This window comes from Harmonia axyridis, chromosome 2 (assembly GCF_914767665.1).
Source record: "Harmonia axyridis chromosome 2, icHarAxyr1.1, whole genome shotgun sequence".
Lineage (NCBI taxonomy): Eukaryota > Metazoa > Arthropoda > Insecta > Coleoptera > Coccinellidae > Harmonia > Harmonia axyridis.
The window spans coordinates 28,042,999-28,062,065 of NC_059502.1; the positions used below are offsets into that span (position 1 = coordinate 28,042,999).

At 35.4% G+C, this 19,067-nt stretch overlaps 1 protein-coding gene across 3 annotated transcripts in view; it reads left to right on the plus strand.

Annotated features, from left to right (window-relative positions):
* Nucleotides 1-19,067, plus strand: part of LOC123671943 (probable 3',5'-cyclic phosphodiesterase pde-5) — a 338,133-nt gene that overhangs the window by 111,065 nt on the left and 208,001 nt on the right. Inside the window, exons 1-2 of one of the 3 annotated variants that reach the window (XM_045605842.1) lie at nucleotides 7,581-7,698; nucleotides 18,893-18,995. The exons of 1 other annotated variant lie outside the window; for it this stretch is intronic. In XM_045605842.1, the coding sequence (XP_045461798.1) occupies nucleotides 7,609-7,698; nucleotides 18,893-18,995 (193 nt within the window). In that variant the 5' untranslated portion in view covers nucleotides 7,581-7,608. Of the gene's footprint in view, nucleotides 1-7,580; nucleotides 7,699-18,892; nucleotides 18,996-19,067 lie in introns of those variants that run through there. One more of the 3 variants, XM_045605841.1, reaches the window with a different exon arrangement.

Below are 19,067 nucleotides of genomic sequence, written 5' to 3' on the forward strand. Positions count from 1 at the left end.
CAGTTCTTCAACTGCATCATTCATTCTTACCCAAGAAATTCGGTGGTCCAGGTGCTCGTGCCCGCTACCAAAAATCTTATCGTTAAGATTCACATTTATGTTTTACTTTCATGAAATTTTTGCCCTTGCTCTGAGTTTAATTTCAGTATTAATCGGTTTGTAATACACATCCTTCTTTATGCAACCCCAAAAGAAAAAATTTAATGGATTCAAATCTGATGACCTAGGAGGCCACAAAGTGGGTCCAAGGCGTTCAGTCCGTCTTTGTGGTCAATATTAGTCCAAATTACATTTAACTGTGTGCGTAGTGTTCCGGTTAGCCAGAAGAATAACAAAATATCAACATTTGTTGCTGTAGCACATTTTTACTAAAATTTGGATATTTTGGTCATGACCTAATCAGCATGTGACGGGTTGAAGTCGGTTTACGGGACACCCTGTATAAATTCCGGAGAGATACTTTTCCGCCTCAAAACATATTTCAGCAACTCCACAATTCAGGAGAGAGTGCAGGTCATCGATTTAGTTGCCTCAAAAAAATCCAAAAGGCTCAATATCATCTTGTGATATGGATCAGACCAAATATTTTTGATGTAGGTAGGTACCTATATTTCCATATTTTTGATGAATACTCGTTTATTATTATACATAATAAAAGATCTTCCTCCTTTTCCTAATAATTCCTACGACTCTACTGACTAGTTCACTCGACGAAAATCTCCACTGAAATATTGTCGACAACCTGGTTGGCCACTACTATTTTCACCCACTTTTGATTGTCAACTTCGTTGGCGACTAAGTTGCACTTCTGTGGGCCGCTTAAGGAAACGGAATGGTGTCGCGTGCAATCGTGCATCCGTTTCCTAATGAATCAGAGAAACGGAAAATTGCGGCCGGGCCGACGGACGGACAGAGAGAATTGATTTTGACCTGAAATTTTCATCATTGTGTCGAACCTTGAATTTTGATCCTCTAGCAGCTCTGAATTGGAAAAAAGCAGATATTTGGGTGAAAAGATTGCCAGTGAAACCAGCACGAAGAAATAAAACTCTCCGCTGCCCACGCACCGTGAATCTCGCAAACTGGAAAATTCAGGAGGGTGAATTATGAAACAGCAGGAGGCACAGTCTGAAATGGTTACACCACCATAATAAAACAGTATCGCAGCATATAAAACAAGTCTACTCTACACAAAAATTTTATGTGCCTTAGGGGAGGGAATTGAAATCGGGAATGTTTTTGACAGGAATCTCAAGCTGGTATCATTCCACTTAGTCCAAAGATAATGAAACTCGAAATTTCAATTCCACTATTTGAATATTCGTCATCAAGCCATTAAGCAGGTAAAGGAAAATACTAATAGTTTTTCTCTATTTCAGTATCGAAATGAGTTCATTACAGTTCTAAAAATGGTGCTGTAATGAACTCTTCGTTTCGTGGTTGTCTACACAGACTTCCAATCCTGTCAAAATTCAACACACATCAATAATTTACAATATAATATAATTTGGATAAAGTGAGATGATTTGCAACATTATTCCCAATTTCTTTTAATTCTGGTGGTGTTAAATCGATTTCGTCACACATAATTCACGAATTTAATGAATATTTGCAAATTATTTCATAATTCGAAACGTACGATTCATATTCAAATTCCGTAATCTGTCAATTTTCATAACAGTCACACTAACTGACAAGATGCAATACAAAAGTCACTAGGATGAATAATCTGAATTTTTCATTGAATTTCGACAATATGTCACAAAACTGAACTGAAATAGAGAAAATATCGTCTAAAACTCGTTGCAGAAGGAAATTCCAACACTCTTGCGTTCGAAAACTTGATCCTTCGTCGCTCGTTTTCGAATTTCGCATTCGTTTCGGAATAGGAGCCCATTCTGCAACTTGTTTTAGAATATACTATTATTTGACTCTCTTATACAGGGAGATTCCGGTGGAGACCGTCAGGATTTTATGATTTTAGGAAAAGTTCACACTAGTCAATACAGATTCGAAACAATGTTTAGTTTATTATTGGGGGCCCTAATTGAGACTCTACTAGACGATTTTTCCGATTCGACCAATTCTACTTTCATCAATAAACTTTGATATGGTTATTCAATTCTGATGAAATTTTCAGTGTAAAATTGAATATGATTTGAATATGAACATATTGTGGCGGCTTCTCATAAAGATCCACACAGCAACAATAAACACAGCACTCGGTGGCCTAGAGGTTAAGAGTGTAGGCTCACTCACCGAGATGCGACAAGGTGCCGGGTTCGAGTCCCGGCGGCTCCCGATAATGATAAAATTCCCCAAGCGTCTGTGACACGGCACACACAAATATACCAAAGTTACACTGATGAGTCCGGTGTATGTGCCAGGGACGGAACGCATGAGTAGGCATATGTGAAATCCTACAATATGAATCGAATTTGAAAGAACTTGAAATTAGCATAATTTTTAATCCTTGGACGATGAAATTCCACTACCTAGATCAGAATATTCTCACTGCTTTCGAGCGGAATTTTAATATTGCTCTGTTTTCAAAGAAAATTCCGAGAAAATCGGAGGTGTGTCAAAAAAATTGAAAATACCTAAATAATAACTCATTTCGGTAGAAACTGAAACGGGTTTAGAAGTTTTGGGAGAGAATTATATAGATTAAGATTTAATTGAGGAGGTTCCGATTCACTGCGACCTTATGGTCTATTGTGCCCCTCATCAGACCTATTCTCTCCATAAAGTTATCTACAGCTCGCCTTCCAGTTCCAGATTTCTGATGAACTTCAATATCTGGGATGGCTCCAAGGAGACTAATTCCTAACTTCTACAAGTTTCTTGTCCAAAGCAGATTTTGCGTCAGCTGGTGATGGTGACGTATTCCGTCACCAGGTGATCCGTAGTTTCTTCCTCCCCATAGAATCTGCACTTATCATTTTCTGCTAGACCCATTCTCATGGGGTGTTTTCTAAGGCGACGATGCTTTGTGAGGAGGTGTAGTATATTCTTCCTTAGATCCAGATACTTCTTGGATCTCGCAGTATTAAAGTTTCAGAGAATGTTTTTGGAATGATAGGCACCAGGAAAATTCGGTTAGGTTAAAACTTCATCAGAATTGAAAGAGTTATACCAAAGTTATAAGTTGTTGAATCGGATAAATACACCAGTGGAGTCCCAATTGAGACCCTTAACCATAAGAAAGATATAGTGTCGAAAGTCTCTTGAGTAGTATAAACTTCCCCTAAAAACTGACGTTCTCCTCTGGAATCACTATAAGAAACTTCAATTGTATTAAGTAAAATAATTGATTAATTTACCAATTGAACAGAACACGTGCTAGATACTCTCAATGGTTTATTATTTTCATCGCTTAGATTACAAAAAAGTAAACTTACACTTATGATCCTCTGATTATTCATTAATTAGTGGATCTCAACTTTGTGCATGTTTGTGAAAAGCGCAAAAAAATAAGATAGTTTCAGGTAAGTTATTTATGGGTTCTAAGGAATTCACTTTGGTTCACTTAGCGACGTTTCGATGTTTATTCAACGTCTTTTTCAAACTATGAAATAAATTTCCTGAATCTTTCCTCAGGAAAGAAATTGATAACAAATTGAAGATAGTTACTATTGAGTAATTCAATTAGTATCATAATATTCAACTAGCAGAGAGTCAAGTCACGATATTGAAAGTTTTCTTATATCTTTGTGATAAAGAAGTGACCGAAGAGCTGAGAATCTCTCTGCATAAAGTTTCAATTAAATAATATGTTCTGACTCCCATATCATCGAACATGTTTCAGGTGGACTGTTTTACATCTACATCGCCCTGTACATATTCCTTCTCCGCCACTCTAGCAGCCTACTGAAGCCATGCGGTTTGGTTGCCTTTCTCTTATTTGAAATGAATATTTATATATTTACTTATTTTGAAGAATTCTGTTAATTATGATATTTACGAATGCAGGTATGAATTTTGTTCTGAGGTAATTGGCAATTTCATCTGTTGAAAAGTAAAGACTTATAATTATAATAACCATAATTGATGTAGGGTGTCACACTTGAAGAAGTTGAATTAATTACAGAAATTTATGACAAAACTTTCATTTTCATACATTCATGCTCATGGCTGTCCAGCATTTGAATGAATGATAATTCATCACTTGACTGTAGAGAAGTGAATTCAATTCAGTATATACAGGGTGTCACGGGAAGAATGCGACAAACGAATACCATGAATTAAAGTCATCAAGGAGGACCCGTATCAAGAGGTTTCAGTCGCCTGAGTGCCTTCGTTTGGGATATACAGGGTGAAGTTCATCTTATGAGTGAAATTTCAATGTTGAATAACTATTTAACTAATCGACCGAATAATTTCAAATTTTGAAATTTTGTCACCCTTTCCTATCGCCTTCCTTCAATATTTCTGAATTCGAGTAAATCAGATCCGGACTAGGAAAATTTCAGCCTTTTCCTATTTTCGTGAATATTGGATCACCTTGTACGTGAACATTATGATTTTTTTCTGTTTTTCTAATTTCTAAATCTCGGCTTGGCACGGTCATTCAGGGTGATCAATAAACATTCCCTTATGAGTGAAATTTTTTTAGTTCAATAACTCTTCAAGAAATCCACCGAATAATTTCAATTTTTGAAGTTTTGTCGCCCTTTACTATCGCCTTCCTTCAATTTTTCTGAAATCGAGTAAATCAGATCCGGACTAGGAAAATTTAAGACCTTTTCTATTTTCTTGAATATTGAATCACCCTGTATGTTGATATCATGTTTTTTTTTTCGTTTTCGTAATCACAAAGAATCAATTCATAATAAAAATTTCAAATCTCTGCTTGGCATCATTATTCATGAAAGAAATTTCATAGTTCAAGATATCTTGAATTTATCGGTAGAATTATCTCGAAAATTGAAGTTGTTTCACCCTTCACGAATGTCTCTCCTAAATTTCCCTCAAATTATTTAGGAAAACTTTCAATCAACAAGCTGGATAAAGAATAGAACAAAAACAGCAAATAAATTAAAAATATTTGATCTTGAAAACATTTAATCAAAAATAAAATATTTTCAGTTCAGCAGATATTGTTCAAAATGGTATTCCTCCATTTTAATGCATTTTTGAGCACGTTGATATGATAAAGTTGTTTCACAGATTTCGCTATCTTATTCGGTTGAATCGGTTATACCTCTTTCATGAGGGAATGTTTATTTTGTCACTCTGTATGACGGTGGCAAGCTGAGTTTTATAATGTTGAATTAATTCGTTGTGGTTACCAAAGAGGAAAAAAATTATGATATTGACGTACAGAGTGATCCAATATTCAAGAAAATAGAAAAGGTCTAAAATTTTGTTAGTCCGGATCTGATTTATTCGATTTCAGAAAAATTGAAAGAAGGCGATAGTAAAGGGCGACAAAACTTCAAAAATTGAAATTATTCGGTGGATTTGTTGAAGAGTTATTGAACTAAAAAATTTTCACTCATTAGGAAATGTTTATTGATCACCCTGTATCACCGTGCCAAGCAGAGATTCAGAATTTTTGAAATGAATTGATTCTTTGTGGTTCCGAAAATGGGAAAAAAATCATAATGTTCACGTACAGAGTGATCCAATATTCACGAAAATAGGAAAAGGGTGACAAAATTTCAAAATTTGAAATTATTCGGTCTATTAGTTAAAGAGTTATTGAACTCTAAAATTTCACTCATAAGATGAACATCACCCTGTATATCCCCAACGAAGGCACTCAGGCGATTGGAACATCTTGAAACGGGTCCTCCATAATTACCTTAATTTATGGTATTCGTTTGTCGCATTCTTCCCGGGACACCCTGTATACAGGATGATTCACCTTTAGACGTTTATTGAAAACAAATAATGATTTTGTTATGAAAATTTTGGGGTTTTAGACAATGATCTTTGTCCCTGAAAAATTTGTAGACCCCTGCAACTTTCGGTTGCACCGTAGACTAATATGTATTTCCTTATTTCAAATGGCACATCCAGTATATTAATAACACTTCAAGTGTTATCAAGGAAGAACATTAAATGAGGAAAAACCGCAATTTCTGAGTGAAGTAGTTATTGAATTTTCCATAAGAAAGTTAAGATGCGAACTCTTTATGAGTAGGTAAGCTAAATAAGTTGAAAAAAAAACATTCTTCGATTTAACTGTATTGAAAAGCATGCGTAAGGACGTAAGGATTAAAGTAATTATTGGGATAACATGAAGTGGATCCTAGCTTCAAGATAAGAGATCATAAACATTCAACTAAATATATATGATTACAAAACACTTAAGGGGTTAGTACCTCAAATAGAAGTTCGTATAAATGGCTATAGTGAAAGAATCTAATTATTGAAGAAGCAATCTAATAATGAGAGGTCGTTTGAAAATGAAACTGGTCAAGAGGCAACTAAAAATGAAAGACTAAACTTGACCAGATAGTGAATGTAAATATAGTATAATACAAACAGACTAAAAACTGCCAATAAGGCAATGATGATAACAAATAATGATTTTCCTTTATATGAATTCTTCTTCTTCTTATTATTCTTCTTCTTCATGTGCCCTGTCAGTTTTGTCCGACGTTGGTGATCACCATTAAGAATGCTTCTCGATCCTGTGCCATATGCAAAAGTTGACCTGCATTTCTTATTCCGGTCCATTCTTGGATATTTACGAGCCAGGAGGCTTGCCTTCTTCCTACACCCCTCTTTCCTTCTATTTTGCCGCTGATTATCAATTGCAGAATAGCGACTTCCATTCATCACATGGCCCAGATAGGATATCTTCCTACGCTTGATGACTTTAAGCAATTCTCTATTCTTGTTGGCACTTCTTCATTTGTTTTGTGTGCTGTCCAGGGAATTTTGAGCATACGTCTGTGTATCCACATTTCTAATGCTTCAATGCGGTTCAATGTTGACAACTTGAAGGTCCATGTTTCGACACCATACAAAAGCACCGGCCAAGTCCAGGTTAAGGTGGTCATTACATGAAAAGGTCTTCGTTTTTGCAAAAGTGATCTTGGCCATTGCTATTCTACGTTTAATCTCCATATCCGGATCCAGCTGGTCTGTTATTATAGACCCCAAATATTTTATTATATATTTTATTTATATGAAAACCACAAAAAATTTAAATAAATTCTCAACCTAACAGATTATTGAACTTTTTTTCGTGGAAAAAGAAAAATGAAATCTAAGGTAATCACCCCTAGTACCCCCTCTATCTACGGCCTTGAGTCAATTTTTTTTGTGAAATTTCTATTTCTTATTTAAAAAATAGCTGCATCATTTTCAGAGCGCCGCTTTTATTCTCCCTAGCTTCGTTTCCGATCCAACAATTTCAGAAACGGGCTTAATAAATGGTCCTCCTATCGAAACCAGCAAGAATCCATTACCAAACCGTCATTAATGGGTGTCCACGGTCATTAAGAACGCCTAAATCAATAAAGTCGACTCTTTCTTATTCTATTTATACCAACCTTCGAGATATCAATTACTACACGATAATTTCTCCGAATGTATCCAGAATTGACAAGTGACACGAACATGCACAGAAATTGATATTGAACTGGCCATTTCATGTTCAGTTCAGATATGATCAACGAAGTGAAAAGTGTAGAGTATTCTGAAAGTGCGAATGGAATAAATGGCGAACACAGGGACTTTCAGGTGAAAATTATACGATGAAATAAAAATAGTTAATGAGTTGGAAGTAGGCACATACGTGTCCATATAGTCTTTATTTGTTTCTAACGCTGTTTCAATTGCAATGGTGCTATCTTCAAAAAAGCAGATCATTCAAAAAATCAAATAACATTGATTTTCTGGTGACAACTGACAATATCGTTGTTGAAAAGAGGTTATACTGGGCGATTCACCGAGATGGCCTATTAGACGTTCATGGAAAACAAATAGTTTTGAGTTGAAAATTTGCAGATTGGAGTTTGAGACAAAGATCTTTCTCCCTAAAATATTTTCAGATCTCCTTCTTTATTTCAACTGGCACACTCAGTATATTATTGCATCATTAGATAGCTTTTTTGACGACAATTTTGGCAATATGCCATACCTTGGGTGAAATGTCAAGGGTTCTAAAGTTAATGGGATTCTTATGGAAAAAATGGTGGCGATGAGGACTCACATTTTTTCAATATTTCTGCAGAAATAAGCTTTTTTCGAAATCTGTTTTTTTCTTTTTCGATTCTGCAAATACGTTGTATTATGAGACTGTTTTCGGTTTGGACTAAAAATGTACAGGGTGTTTATTAGAAGATCATGAACTTGGACAACTCAAATTCATCAAAAGTCGAGATTTTCAAATTAGAACCTATATTTTTTATTATTTCAGTCGATTCTACGTACAAAAATAGTAGGGGTTACTTAAGCACCTATACCTGAAATGAATGTTCGAGAGTTATCGAGGGAAAACTTCAAATGAGGAAAAACCGTAATTTCAAATAACTAAATTTTACATTTTTCGCCTCGCAACGCTCAGCTATATGAACTATATCCCGCAGCAGTCAATCTACTACTTTGCTGCCAAGTACCTAGTGAAACAAATAACTATTTCCTGATGTCTGCATTTGTTATTCCAGTATAAAGTGAAAATAGGAAAATTCTAGATGAAAGCTAGAGCTTAAGGAAATAGAGCATTTTAACTTTTAACCTTTTTCAAGTTGCTGAAATCCCAATATTCTCCAAATCATTGCAAACAACACGTAAATACACTGCTCAATAATTGATAGGGATCACTTACTTGATCTAAATTTATTTCTGAAATATTCGCTCCAAGATTATAAATTTAGTCAGATATCAGAGTATTTTCAGGTGATAAAATGGTTCACTTGAGAAAAGAATGAAAAAATGGAAAGTTGGAGAGAAAAAAAGACTTTATTAGGAACACTCAAAATTCTGTGTTTGAATAACATAAAAATTTTATGATGAAACCACAAGAAGGCTGAAGTTTCGGTTAAGCTAGTACCTAGTTGGTCCTCCACGAGCTCGTCTCAAGCATTCTACCCTACGAGGCATACTTTCGATCAAACGATTTATAAAATTTTGGGGCAAATTCGTCCAATTATCCCGTAAAGCGTTAGAAAGGTCCTCCAGGTTATTGATCGGTTGTTCTAAGGTTGACAACTGTCTAGACATCTCAGACCAGACATGTTCGATGCAATTCATGTCTGGAGAGCGAGCTGGCCAGTCCAACCTATCAATAGCATGAGTTTCTAGCGCTTCATTAACCAGACGACTACGGTGTGGACGGGCATTATCGTCAATTAAAATGAAATTCTCGCCCACGGCAGCCGCAAACGGAACAATTATGGGTTCAATAATCATATCGTGATATCTCTGGCTGGTCATGGTGGTGTTCTGCAGAACAACCAACTCTGTGCGTTGGTTCAAACAAATGCCTCCCCATACACATATAGAACCTCCGCCAAAAGCTGTTTGGGTACCATAAACTGTTCTGCATACCTTCGACCTCTTTCCCTCCAAGCAAGAATACGTCCATCGGAGTTGACCAAACGAAATCAAGACTCATCCGTTGTAACGATTCAACGGACCGTATATAATTTTGCCCAGCTCATGTTTAAGAAACGCCACTGATCCCCGATGTAATTTATCGAACACTATCGATTCTCATATTTGATACAGAGAGTGCGCGGAGATTGTCGTTCAATGTGGAAATTTTTCAGATTTCAGCTGAAAGAGGATTATTATGATTTTGACGACTGATTGAAAACAGGTGGAGAGTGAGTGTGATATTTTTTGGTGGCTTTACGTATGGTTGAGTACCTTAATATTAGATATTGAATATTACCTAATTATTTCTTTGAATAACAGTAATTCTATCTAACGATTTGATATCTGATAGTTTAATTTGATATTCCATTGTCTCTTTTCTTTTTTTCTCTTAACACACAGTAGTGTGTAAGGATTTTTTTTTCCTTCTTTCTTTTGAGAGCCGCCAGGAAGTACATATTCCCTTTCTTGCTGTAATTAACTATAAATTTCATTCAAATTAAATAAATTTCCTTCTTATAATAACTCTCGGATCATATGTACATTTTTTTTATTCTTTGTATTTAATTGTTTCTTATAACATAAGTTTTTTTCACTTTCCGGAAAGTATTCAATAATTAACTCATTTTTATATAATAGTTTATAATTTCTGTCAATTCCAAATTTTATACAATACTTTTGATACAATTTTTCCAAATTCAACCAGAACATTATTATCTTCGATAATTGTACAAATCTAATTTCCTGAATTTCTCTCCCCACGCATGCTCAAGCATCCATTTTGATACGAAGAAGATTCCACAATTCCTGTACAAGTTCCTAACCAGGCTGCACTGAATCTTCATCCTGATCAAGGTTACACAGAAACCTTCATCTAATATTTGGACGAAATACTGCAAGTGCCGTTGAGTTTCACTTCAGGCGAGCATCCACCAAATTGGAACCCGAGATTTGAATTGTTTTTCACCACTTCGATCCAAGAGCAATATTCTGATATCAAGCAACTATCAAAATTGAGAAACAAGATCTACCACGTGAGATATCAAAATTCATCTTTCGATAACCTACTTATTCCAAATTCTGTCTGGAGACCTAATATTCGAATTGTAAGATCAGTGAAATTTTCATCATTTGTAAATGTTCTGAGTATATTTTTTTTCTCAGCCCTCAGCAATATTTTTTTTGTAAATTCTGAATTTATTTTTTCAGCCTTCAGCAATATATTTTTTTTTAAATAGTTTTAATATATTTGTAAAATTTAATTCGTTTTATTTCTTACCACTAAGCAAGATCTCTCTTATCTATCTCCCGTTTCTCTTACTTAACTTCATTTTTTTTTTATCATCTCTATTAATATTTTTTTTTTTGAGAAATTTCATTTTTATGAAATTTGGTTTACGTTAGTAAGCCTGGCGCCCAACAATTAATTAGTCAAGTTTAACAAGTTCATTTGGTGCCCACACCCTCACCGTATCAACTGAGCAGCCGACAGGCATACGTGTGATTTCACTTTACACAATTGGCGCCCAACGTGGGGCCCTCAAAGGGTGCGTTAGCTTGACATAATTTTTTTTCTTTTCTAAATCTTGCTGAGTGGAATTTTTTTGTTATACATTTGATCCGACAGAATTTGGTACATTGTTATTCAGTACTAATATTTTTTCGTATTCTCATTTCTATACCATATTGAACGACCATCTTTCTCTTTAAATTCACTTTTCTTATTTTATATTTTCGCTTTTTTACACTAATTTGCGTTACTGATTTCTATAATTTGATAAAGTATGAATCCCAATCATTTGAAGGCCTATGAATTGGTCTATGAAATTAAAATTCGCGGCGTTGAACCAACTGCCGATGTTGAAAGTAAGAGAAAAGTTTTGAGAGGGCTTTTGAGCCAAGAAAAGGCAAATCGTAGTTTTTATATCGTAACAAATCCCTATACTCATGACCAGGATGTAACTGAAATGAAAGAAACTATTAAAGATCTTAAAGATATTATTTCTAAATTCGGTGGAACTAAAGATGATCCTATCTTTCATAGAGTATCGAGTCGTTTAGCTCATTTGTCGAATCGTTTATCCATGCTTGTTGCTGAGGAGGATGCCGAAATCTTGGCAAAGAAGGAAATTCAGTATGAGGTGCTAGAGTTAGAGGCAGATCTCGATTTAAAAATTTCTCCAGCTAGAACTTCTACTCCAACTGAGAAGAATGCTCCTGTCAATTATGCTAGTCCTTCGAATAGTAGGTTCGTTCCTCCCTATAAATGGAATATTTATTTCACAGGTTCTGTTAAGGATGAGTCAGTTACTTCATTCTTGGAAAAGGTGGAACTATTGAGGCAAGCTCGAGGTGTGTCCGAACAGGAGTTATTTCAGTCTGCTTGCGATCTGTTCAGAGGTTCTGCGTGGACGTGGTTTGTGAATAATAGATGCAAGTTTCAAAATTGGGGTGAATTGGTCAAGGAGTTGAAAAAAGATTTCCTTCCATACTTTTATGAAGAAGATTTAGAGCAAGAAATCAATTCCAGAACTCAAGGTTGTAATGAGCGAGTTTCTTTGTATATTTCTTCAATGGAGGGTCTTTTTAACAGGTTAACTGTCAAGCCAGATGAGGAGATCAGGGTTAGGAAAATTCGCCGAAATTTGTTGCCTTTTTATATTTCAGGTTTAGCGTTGTATAGTCCTAAGACTGTGAGTGAGTTGTGTGAACTTTGCAAGAAGTTGGAAGAGTCTCGAATATGGGCTGATCGCTACAGAGCCCCTTCGAATCATGATGCTGGCCTATTGGAACCAGATCTCAGCAGACCCTTGCCTGAATCAAACTTTTCATCCCCAAGTCACCGACCAAATTTCCAAAAAAATAATATCTCCACTAATATATCTATAGTATCTAATTCTCGATGTTGGAACTGTGGTTTAACTGGTCATAATTATCCTCAATGTCGAAAACCTAGAACTGTTTTTTGTTATGGTTGTGGCCTAAAAAATACCGTTAAATCAAGGTGTAATAATTGCAATTCAAAAAACGTAAATCGGGGTGGCGAAAAACTGAACGTCGTCACCAGTCGAGAAACCAAAAGTTCAGTAAATCGGCCATCAGCCAGTCACACTTTAACCCAATCGAAGGGGAGAAAAAACACTCAGAACCAGTAGAACTTTCATCATCTCACCCGTCTTCTGTAAATATGAATCCTCTTTTCGTCATGAAACCTAACGATAACCGCCCTTATCTCAATGTCGAAGTCTTTGATCAGAAAATTCTCGCTCTCGCCGATACTGGCAGCACATCTTCTATTTTAGGTTCCGCAGGGTTTGTTCTTCTTCAAAGATATAATATTCCGATACAGTATGAGTCCCCAATTAATGTTACAACTGCTGATGGTAAACCTCAAGATTTCCTAGGGTATATTTTGGTTCCTATTTCACTTGAAAGTGTCGTGAGGCAATTAAAAATTTTAATAATTCCATCTGTTACTCATAATCTCATTTTAGGAATGGATTTCTTCAAATTGTTCGGTATTGAAGTTAAGTTTTCTGATCTTTCCTATTCTCTCGATTCCTCCGTGTGTACAATTAATGCCATTCAACCATTTTCTAAATTAACACCCTCTCAGAAAAATGATCTTCAGAATATAATAAAATGTTTCGAATATATCGCTCCTAAAGATAGGATAGGTCGTACTCCCTTAATAACTCATCATATCGACACCGGAAATGCTAAACCTATTGTCCAACGACAATATCCCTTATCTCCTGCTATGCAGACTCATTTAAATAAAGAAATCGACGAAATGTTAAAACTTAAAGTAATTCAACCTTCTCAATCTCCTTGGTGTAGCCCTTTATGGTTAGTTCCAAAACGTTCGGGGGAATATCGTGTATGTTTTGACGGTAGAAAGTTAAATGAAGTAACGGTGGATGATACGTATCCTATGCCTCTAATAGATGGTATACTTAATAAACTAAGGGATGCTAAATATCTCTCATCAATTGACTTAACGAAAGCTTTTTTCCAAATTCCGTTAGATAAATCTTCCTGTGCGAAAACCGCTTTTGCAGTGCATGGACGTGGTTTGTTTGAATTTGTCGTTTGTCCGTTTGGATTAAAGAATAGTCCAAAAGCAATGTCTCGTTTAATGGATAAGGTAATAGGACCTGATTTAGCGCCGTATTGTTTCGTTTATCTCGACGATATAATTATAGCTACTCCTACATTTGAACTCCACATCAAAGTTTTGGAGGAAGTATATCAGCGACTTAAGAATGCTAATCTTACTGTAAACTTAGATAAATGTGAATTTTGTCGTCCATCTCTTGTCTATCTCGGTTTTGTAGTTGATGAACATGGTTTACGAACTGATCCAGAAAAGGTTTCCGCGATAGTAAATTATCCAACTCCTAAAAATACAACTGAAATTAAACGTTTAATAGGTCTTGTCAGTTGGTACCGTCGTTTCATTAGGGATTTTTCATCTATTTGTTCCCCAATTTCAGATCTCTTGCATGGTAGGAAGAAAGGACAACCGATAGTCTGGACTCCGGAAGCCGAAGTAGCTTTCACCGAAATAAAGTCTCGCCTAGTTTCTGCACCAGTGTTAGCCAGCCCTGATTTTTCAAAACCCTTCGTCATTCAGTGTGATGCTTCTGATACCGGTGTAGGTGCAATTTTATACCAAGAATGTGATGGCGTAGAACATCCAGTAGCTTACGCTAGTAAGACACTTACATCTTGTCAACGTAAATATACCGTCACAGAAAAAGAACTCCTAGCGGTCATTTTTGGTATCGAAAAATTTCGAAGTTATGTAGAAGGTACGAAATTCACGATAGAAACGGATCATGCTTCTCTTATATATCTTCATAACCTTTCAAACCCATCAGGACGTTTGACTAGATGGGCAGTTAAACTTTCTCAATTTGATTTCACTATTAAACATCGAAAAGGTTCTTTAAACGTAGTGGCCGATGCATTGTCTCGTTCGGTAGCTGATATCTCTGTTATTGATGTTTCTCATTTTCAACCAGATAAATGGTATAAATCGATGGTTAAGAATGTTCAAAAGAATCCCGAACTTTATCCTTCATTTCGTGTCGAGAATGGAATACTTTATAAGCATATTGTATCACGAATTACTATTGTCAGTAATTTGACCGATTGGAAAATTGTTGTGCCTTCAGCCAATCGACATGAGATTCTTCAATTCTATCACGATAAAGAAACTTCAGGTCATTTAGGGATATCTAAAACGCTAGCTCGAATATCTGAATTATATTACTGGCCAAAAATTAGGAAAGATGTGTATAAATATGTAAGAAAATGTCCTGTTTGTGCTGCGTGTAAAAGTTCAAATTTACCCCAAGCTGGTCACATGGGTTCTTACAAGAATATTAATTTTCCGTTTCAATGTATCTCTGCTGATTTGTTGGGTCCATACCCAAGATCTAAAAATGGTAACCAGTATGTCTTGGTAGTTGTCGATTGGTTCACCAAATTCGTGTTAGTACACCCCATGCCAAAGGCTATCTCTAAGAGTATTCTCAAGTTCATAGAAAATAATGTATTTCTTATTTACGGTGTACCGCAAATTTTTATTGTCGATAATGGAAGCCAATTTGTCAGTAAAGAGTTCAAGAAGTTGATGGAAACTTATCGTGTTCAGAAAATTTGGTATAATGCTAAATATCATCCCCAAGTAAATTTCACGGAAAGAGTCAACAAAGTTATTGTAACTTCAATTCGGTGTTATATTCATGAAAACCATAAAACCTGGGATTCTTCTATATTTAAAGTGGCTCAGGCCATCAGGTTGGCAAAACATGATGTCACGGGTTATTCTCCGGCTTTCCTTAATTTCGCTAGAAATATTCCCGTTACTGGAGATTTCTATGGAAAAATTTCTGATAATCAAAATAATACAATTTCTATATCTGAGAAGTCTCAACGCATTGATGATGTGCAGAAACTGCCCGAATTATTTGTAGATATTCGCAAGAAATTACATCAGGCCTATCTTAGAAATGCTCATCAATACAATTTAAGAAAACGAAAAGTAAGATTTTATGTCGCCGATAAAGTCTGGAAAAGAAATGTAACTTTGTCTTCAGCGGCTAATAATTATTCTGCGAAATTAGCTCCTAAATATTTGCCTTGCATTATTACTAGGGTTGTTTCAGATTTGGTATACGAGCTTAAGGACGTGGATGGTAACGATTTGGGTCGTTGGCACATTAAAGATCTTAAATCATCTTATGATGATGATTCGGATTCGGCTGAGGAGGAGTATTTTAGCGCAGATTCGGATGACTCATAAATATTTTCTCTATTTTTCTCTATTGCAAGTATTATGCGTGGATACATAATGAATTACTGTTGGATGGTGCAATGTTATGAAAGAATCTATCTTTGGTAGCTCCTTTATGGAAAATTTGTGCTTTCATGATGTGAACTATTCAGCAGGGATATGTTGTGTTGATTCTGAATTACTTCGGTATTTATGATATTTGGGAATCAATGCATTTTTCATATCATTTTGATTTATGTTACATGCCTTATTTATCTTACCTATCTGTATCTCTCAAAGTTTTTCTTGCATCGTATCTTTTCATGTACTATGAATATTGAGTCTGATTTCAGTATGCTGCTACCTAAGTCAATTCCTTTGCTGTATAGCGAATTAAAAAATAAAAAAAAAAATATTGTAAACTTCTAAAGTTTCCAAATTTTTTTTCGCCCAGTTGGGGTGGTGTGTAACGATTCAACGGACCGTATATAATTTTGCCCAGCTCATGTTTAAGAAACGCCACTGATCCCCGATGTAATTTATCGAACACTATCGATTCTCATATTTGATACAGAGAGTGCGCGGAGATTGTCGTTCAATGTGGAAATTTTTCAGATTTCAGCTGAAAGAGGATTATTATGATTTTGACGACTGATTGAAAACAGGTGGAGAGTGAGTGTGATATTTTTTGGTGGCTTTACGTATGGTTGAGTACCTTAATATTAGATATTGAATATTACCTAATTATTTCTTTGAATAACAGTAATTCTATCTAACGATTTGATATCTGATAGTTTAATTTGATATTCCATTGTCTCTTTTCTTTTTTTCTCTTAACACAGTAGTGTGTAAGGATTTTTTTTTCCTTCTTTCTTTTGAGAGCCGCCAGGAAGTACATATTCCCTTTCTTGCTGTAATTAACTATAAATTTCATTCAAATTAAATAAATTTCCTTCTTATAATAACTCTCGGATCATATGTACATTTTTTTTATTCTTTGTATTTAATTGTTTCTTATAACATAAGTTTTTTTCACTTTCCGGAAAGTATTCAATAATTAACTCATTTTTATATAATAGTTTATAATTTCTGTCAATTCCAAATTTTATACAATACTTTTGATACAATTTTTCCAAATTCAACCAGAACATTATTATCTTCGATAATTGTACAAATCTAATTTCCTGAATTTTTCTCTCCACGCATGCTCAAGCATCCATTTTGATACGAAGAAGATTCCACAATTCCTGTACAAGTTCCTAACCAGGCTGCACTGAATCTTCATCCTGATCAAGGTTACACAGAAACCTTCATCTAATATTTGGACGAAATACTGCAAGTGCCGTTGAGTTTCACTTCAGGCGAGCATCCACCAAATTGGAACCCGAGATTTGAATTGTTTTTCACCACTTCGATCCAAGAGCAATATTCTGATATCAAGCAACTATCAAAATTGAGAAACAAGATCTACCACGTGAGATATCAAAATTCATCTTTCGATAACCTACTTATTCCAAATTCTGTCTGGAGACCTAATATTCGAATTGTAAGATCAGTGAAATTTTCATCATTTGTAAATGTTCTGAGTATATTTTTTTTCTCAGCCCTCAGCAATATTTTTTTTGTAAATTCTGAATTTATTTTTTCAGCCTTCAGCAATATATTTTTTTTTAAATAGTTTTAATATATTTGTAAAATTTAATTCGTTTTATTTCTTACCACTAAGCAAGATCTCTCTTATCTATCTCCCGTTTCTCTTACTTAACTTCATTTTTTTTTTATCATCTCTATTAATATTTTTTTTTTTGAGAAATTTCATTTTTATGAAATTTGGTTTACGTTAGTAAGCCTGGCGCCCAACAATTAATTAGTCAAGTTTAACAAGTTCATTTGGTGCCCACACCCTCACCGTATCAACTGAGCAGCCGACAGGCATACGTGTGATTTCACTTTACACCGTAAATAAACATCGGCTCCAATCTTCAAGTGTCCAATTGCGGTGCTCCTCAGCCCATTGCCGTCGATGAACCCGGTGTTCCCTATTCAAACGGGGATGTTGTACACTCCTACGTGCTCTCAAACCACGAACATGTAGTCGTCGTCTTACAGTCTGGTTCGAAATTAGAACTCCTGTTGCAACTCTCAGTGATCTATTGAGCTGCGACGCCGGGTAAGTGGGATTTCTCCTAGCATTGAGGATCAAAAGACGATCTTGAGCAGCTGTTGTACTGCGCTGCCCACCTCCCCCATGAATATAAGCTACTGAGTCGTTTTGGATGAACCTATTCCAAGCCCGACTCAAGACACTTTGCGAAACATTCAACCGCCGGGACACTCCTCGCTGGGACAAACCTTCCTGTATCCACCGAATTATTTGGTCCAGTTGCACAGGAGCCAAACGTCTTCTCGGCATGACTGATAAGCTGATATTGTTCTCATTTCCTCAATTATTGTCACCTTATGTGTTTGAACGAGAGAAAAAAACAGATTTAATAACAAATACCACATTGCTTTTCACTCCACCTCTAACAGCCTACAGATAATAATCGATTTTGTGAACAATAGCCGATGAAGTGAGGAAGACTTCGATATAATTAACTCAAAAGACCTTCCTTAGAGAACATATAATGTACAGATATTCACTAGATAACTTGAAAAAATACAAATGAAGAGAAGTTCATAAGTGATCCCTAGCAATTGTTGATCAGTGTATTTCTGACTATTCAGAGGGAGAGTTCAATAGAACTCATTATTGATTTAAAAGATATCGATAACGTATATTGCGTTAATGTTAGAAATTCAGCTGTAAACTTTCTTCGATTCTCCCATGAGAATGTGTTTTATATCCACCCTGCATGTACGATGAGACTGGATCCTGGGAGAGTTGCACGTACTTGAATTTCTTTTATTGCTTGAAGTAATCACAGGTATCAGAGAGTTTTTTATTCCCGCGGTACTTATTATAAACAGAAATTTTATGGAATTCTAGTTTAACCTACTGCACTATTAGACTTCTTGAAACAATTCGAAATTAATTAATCAATTTTATCGAAGGTACAAATTATTGTGTCACCAATACCAGGATCAAATGGTGGTGCTGAAATAAGAGTCATGGGTGGAACACCAAGGACGTCATATACTTTCAAGGAGGAAAAAGGTAACACATAAATATTTAAAAGTGCATTTTTGAGCAAAACTTGAATATTACTCTTCAAAATATTTCGGTTTT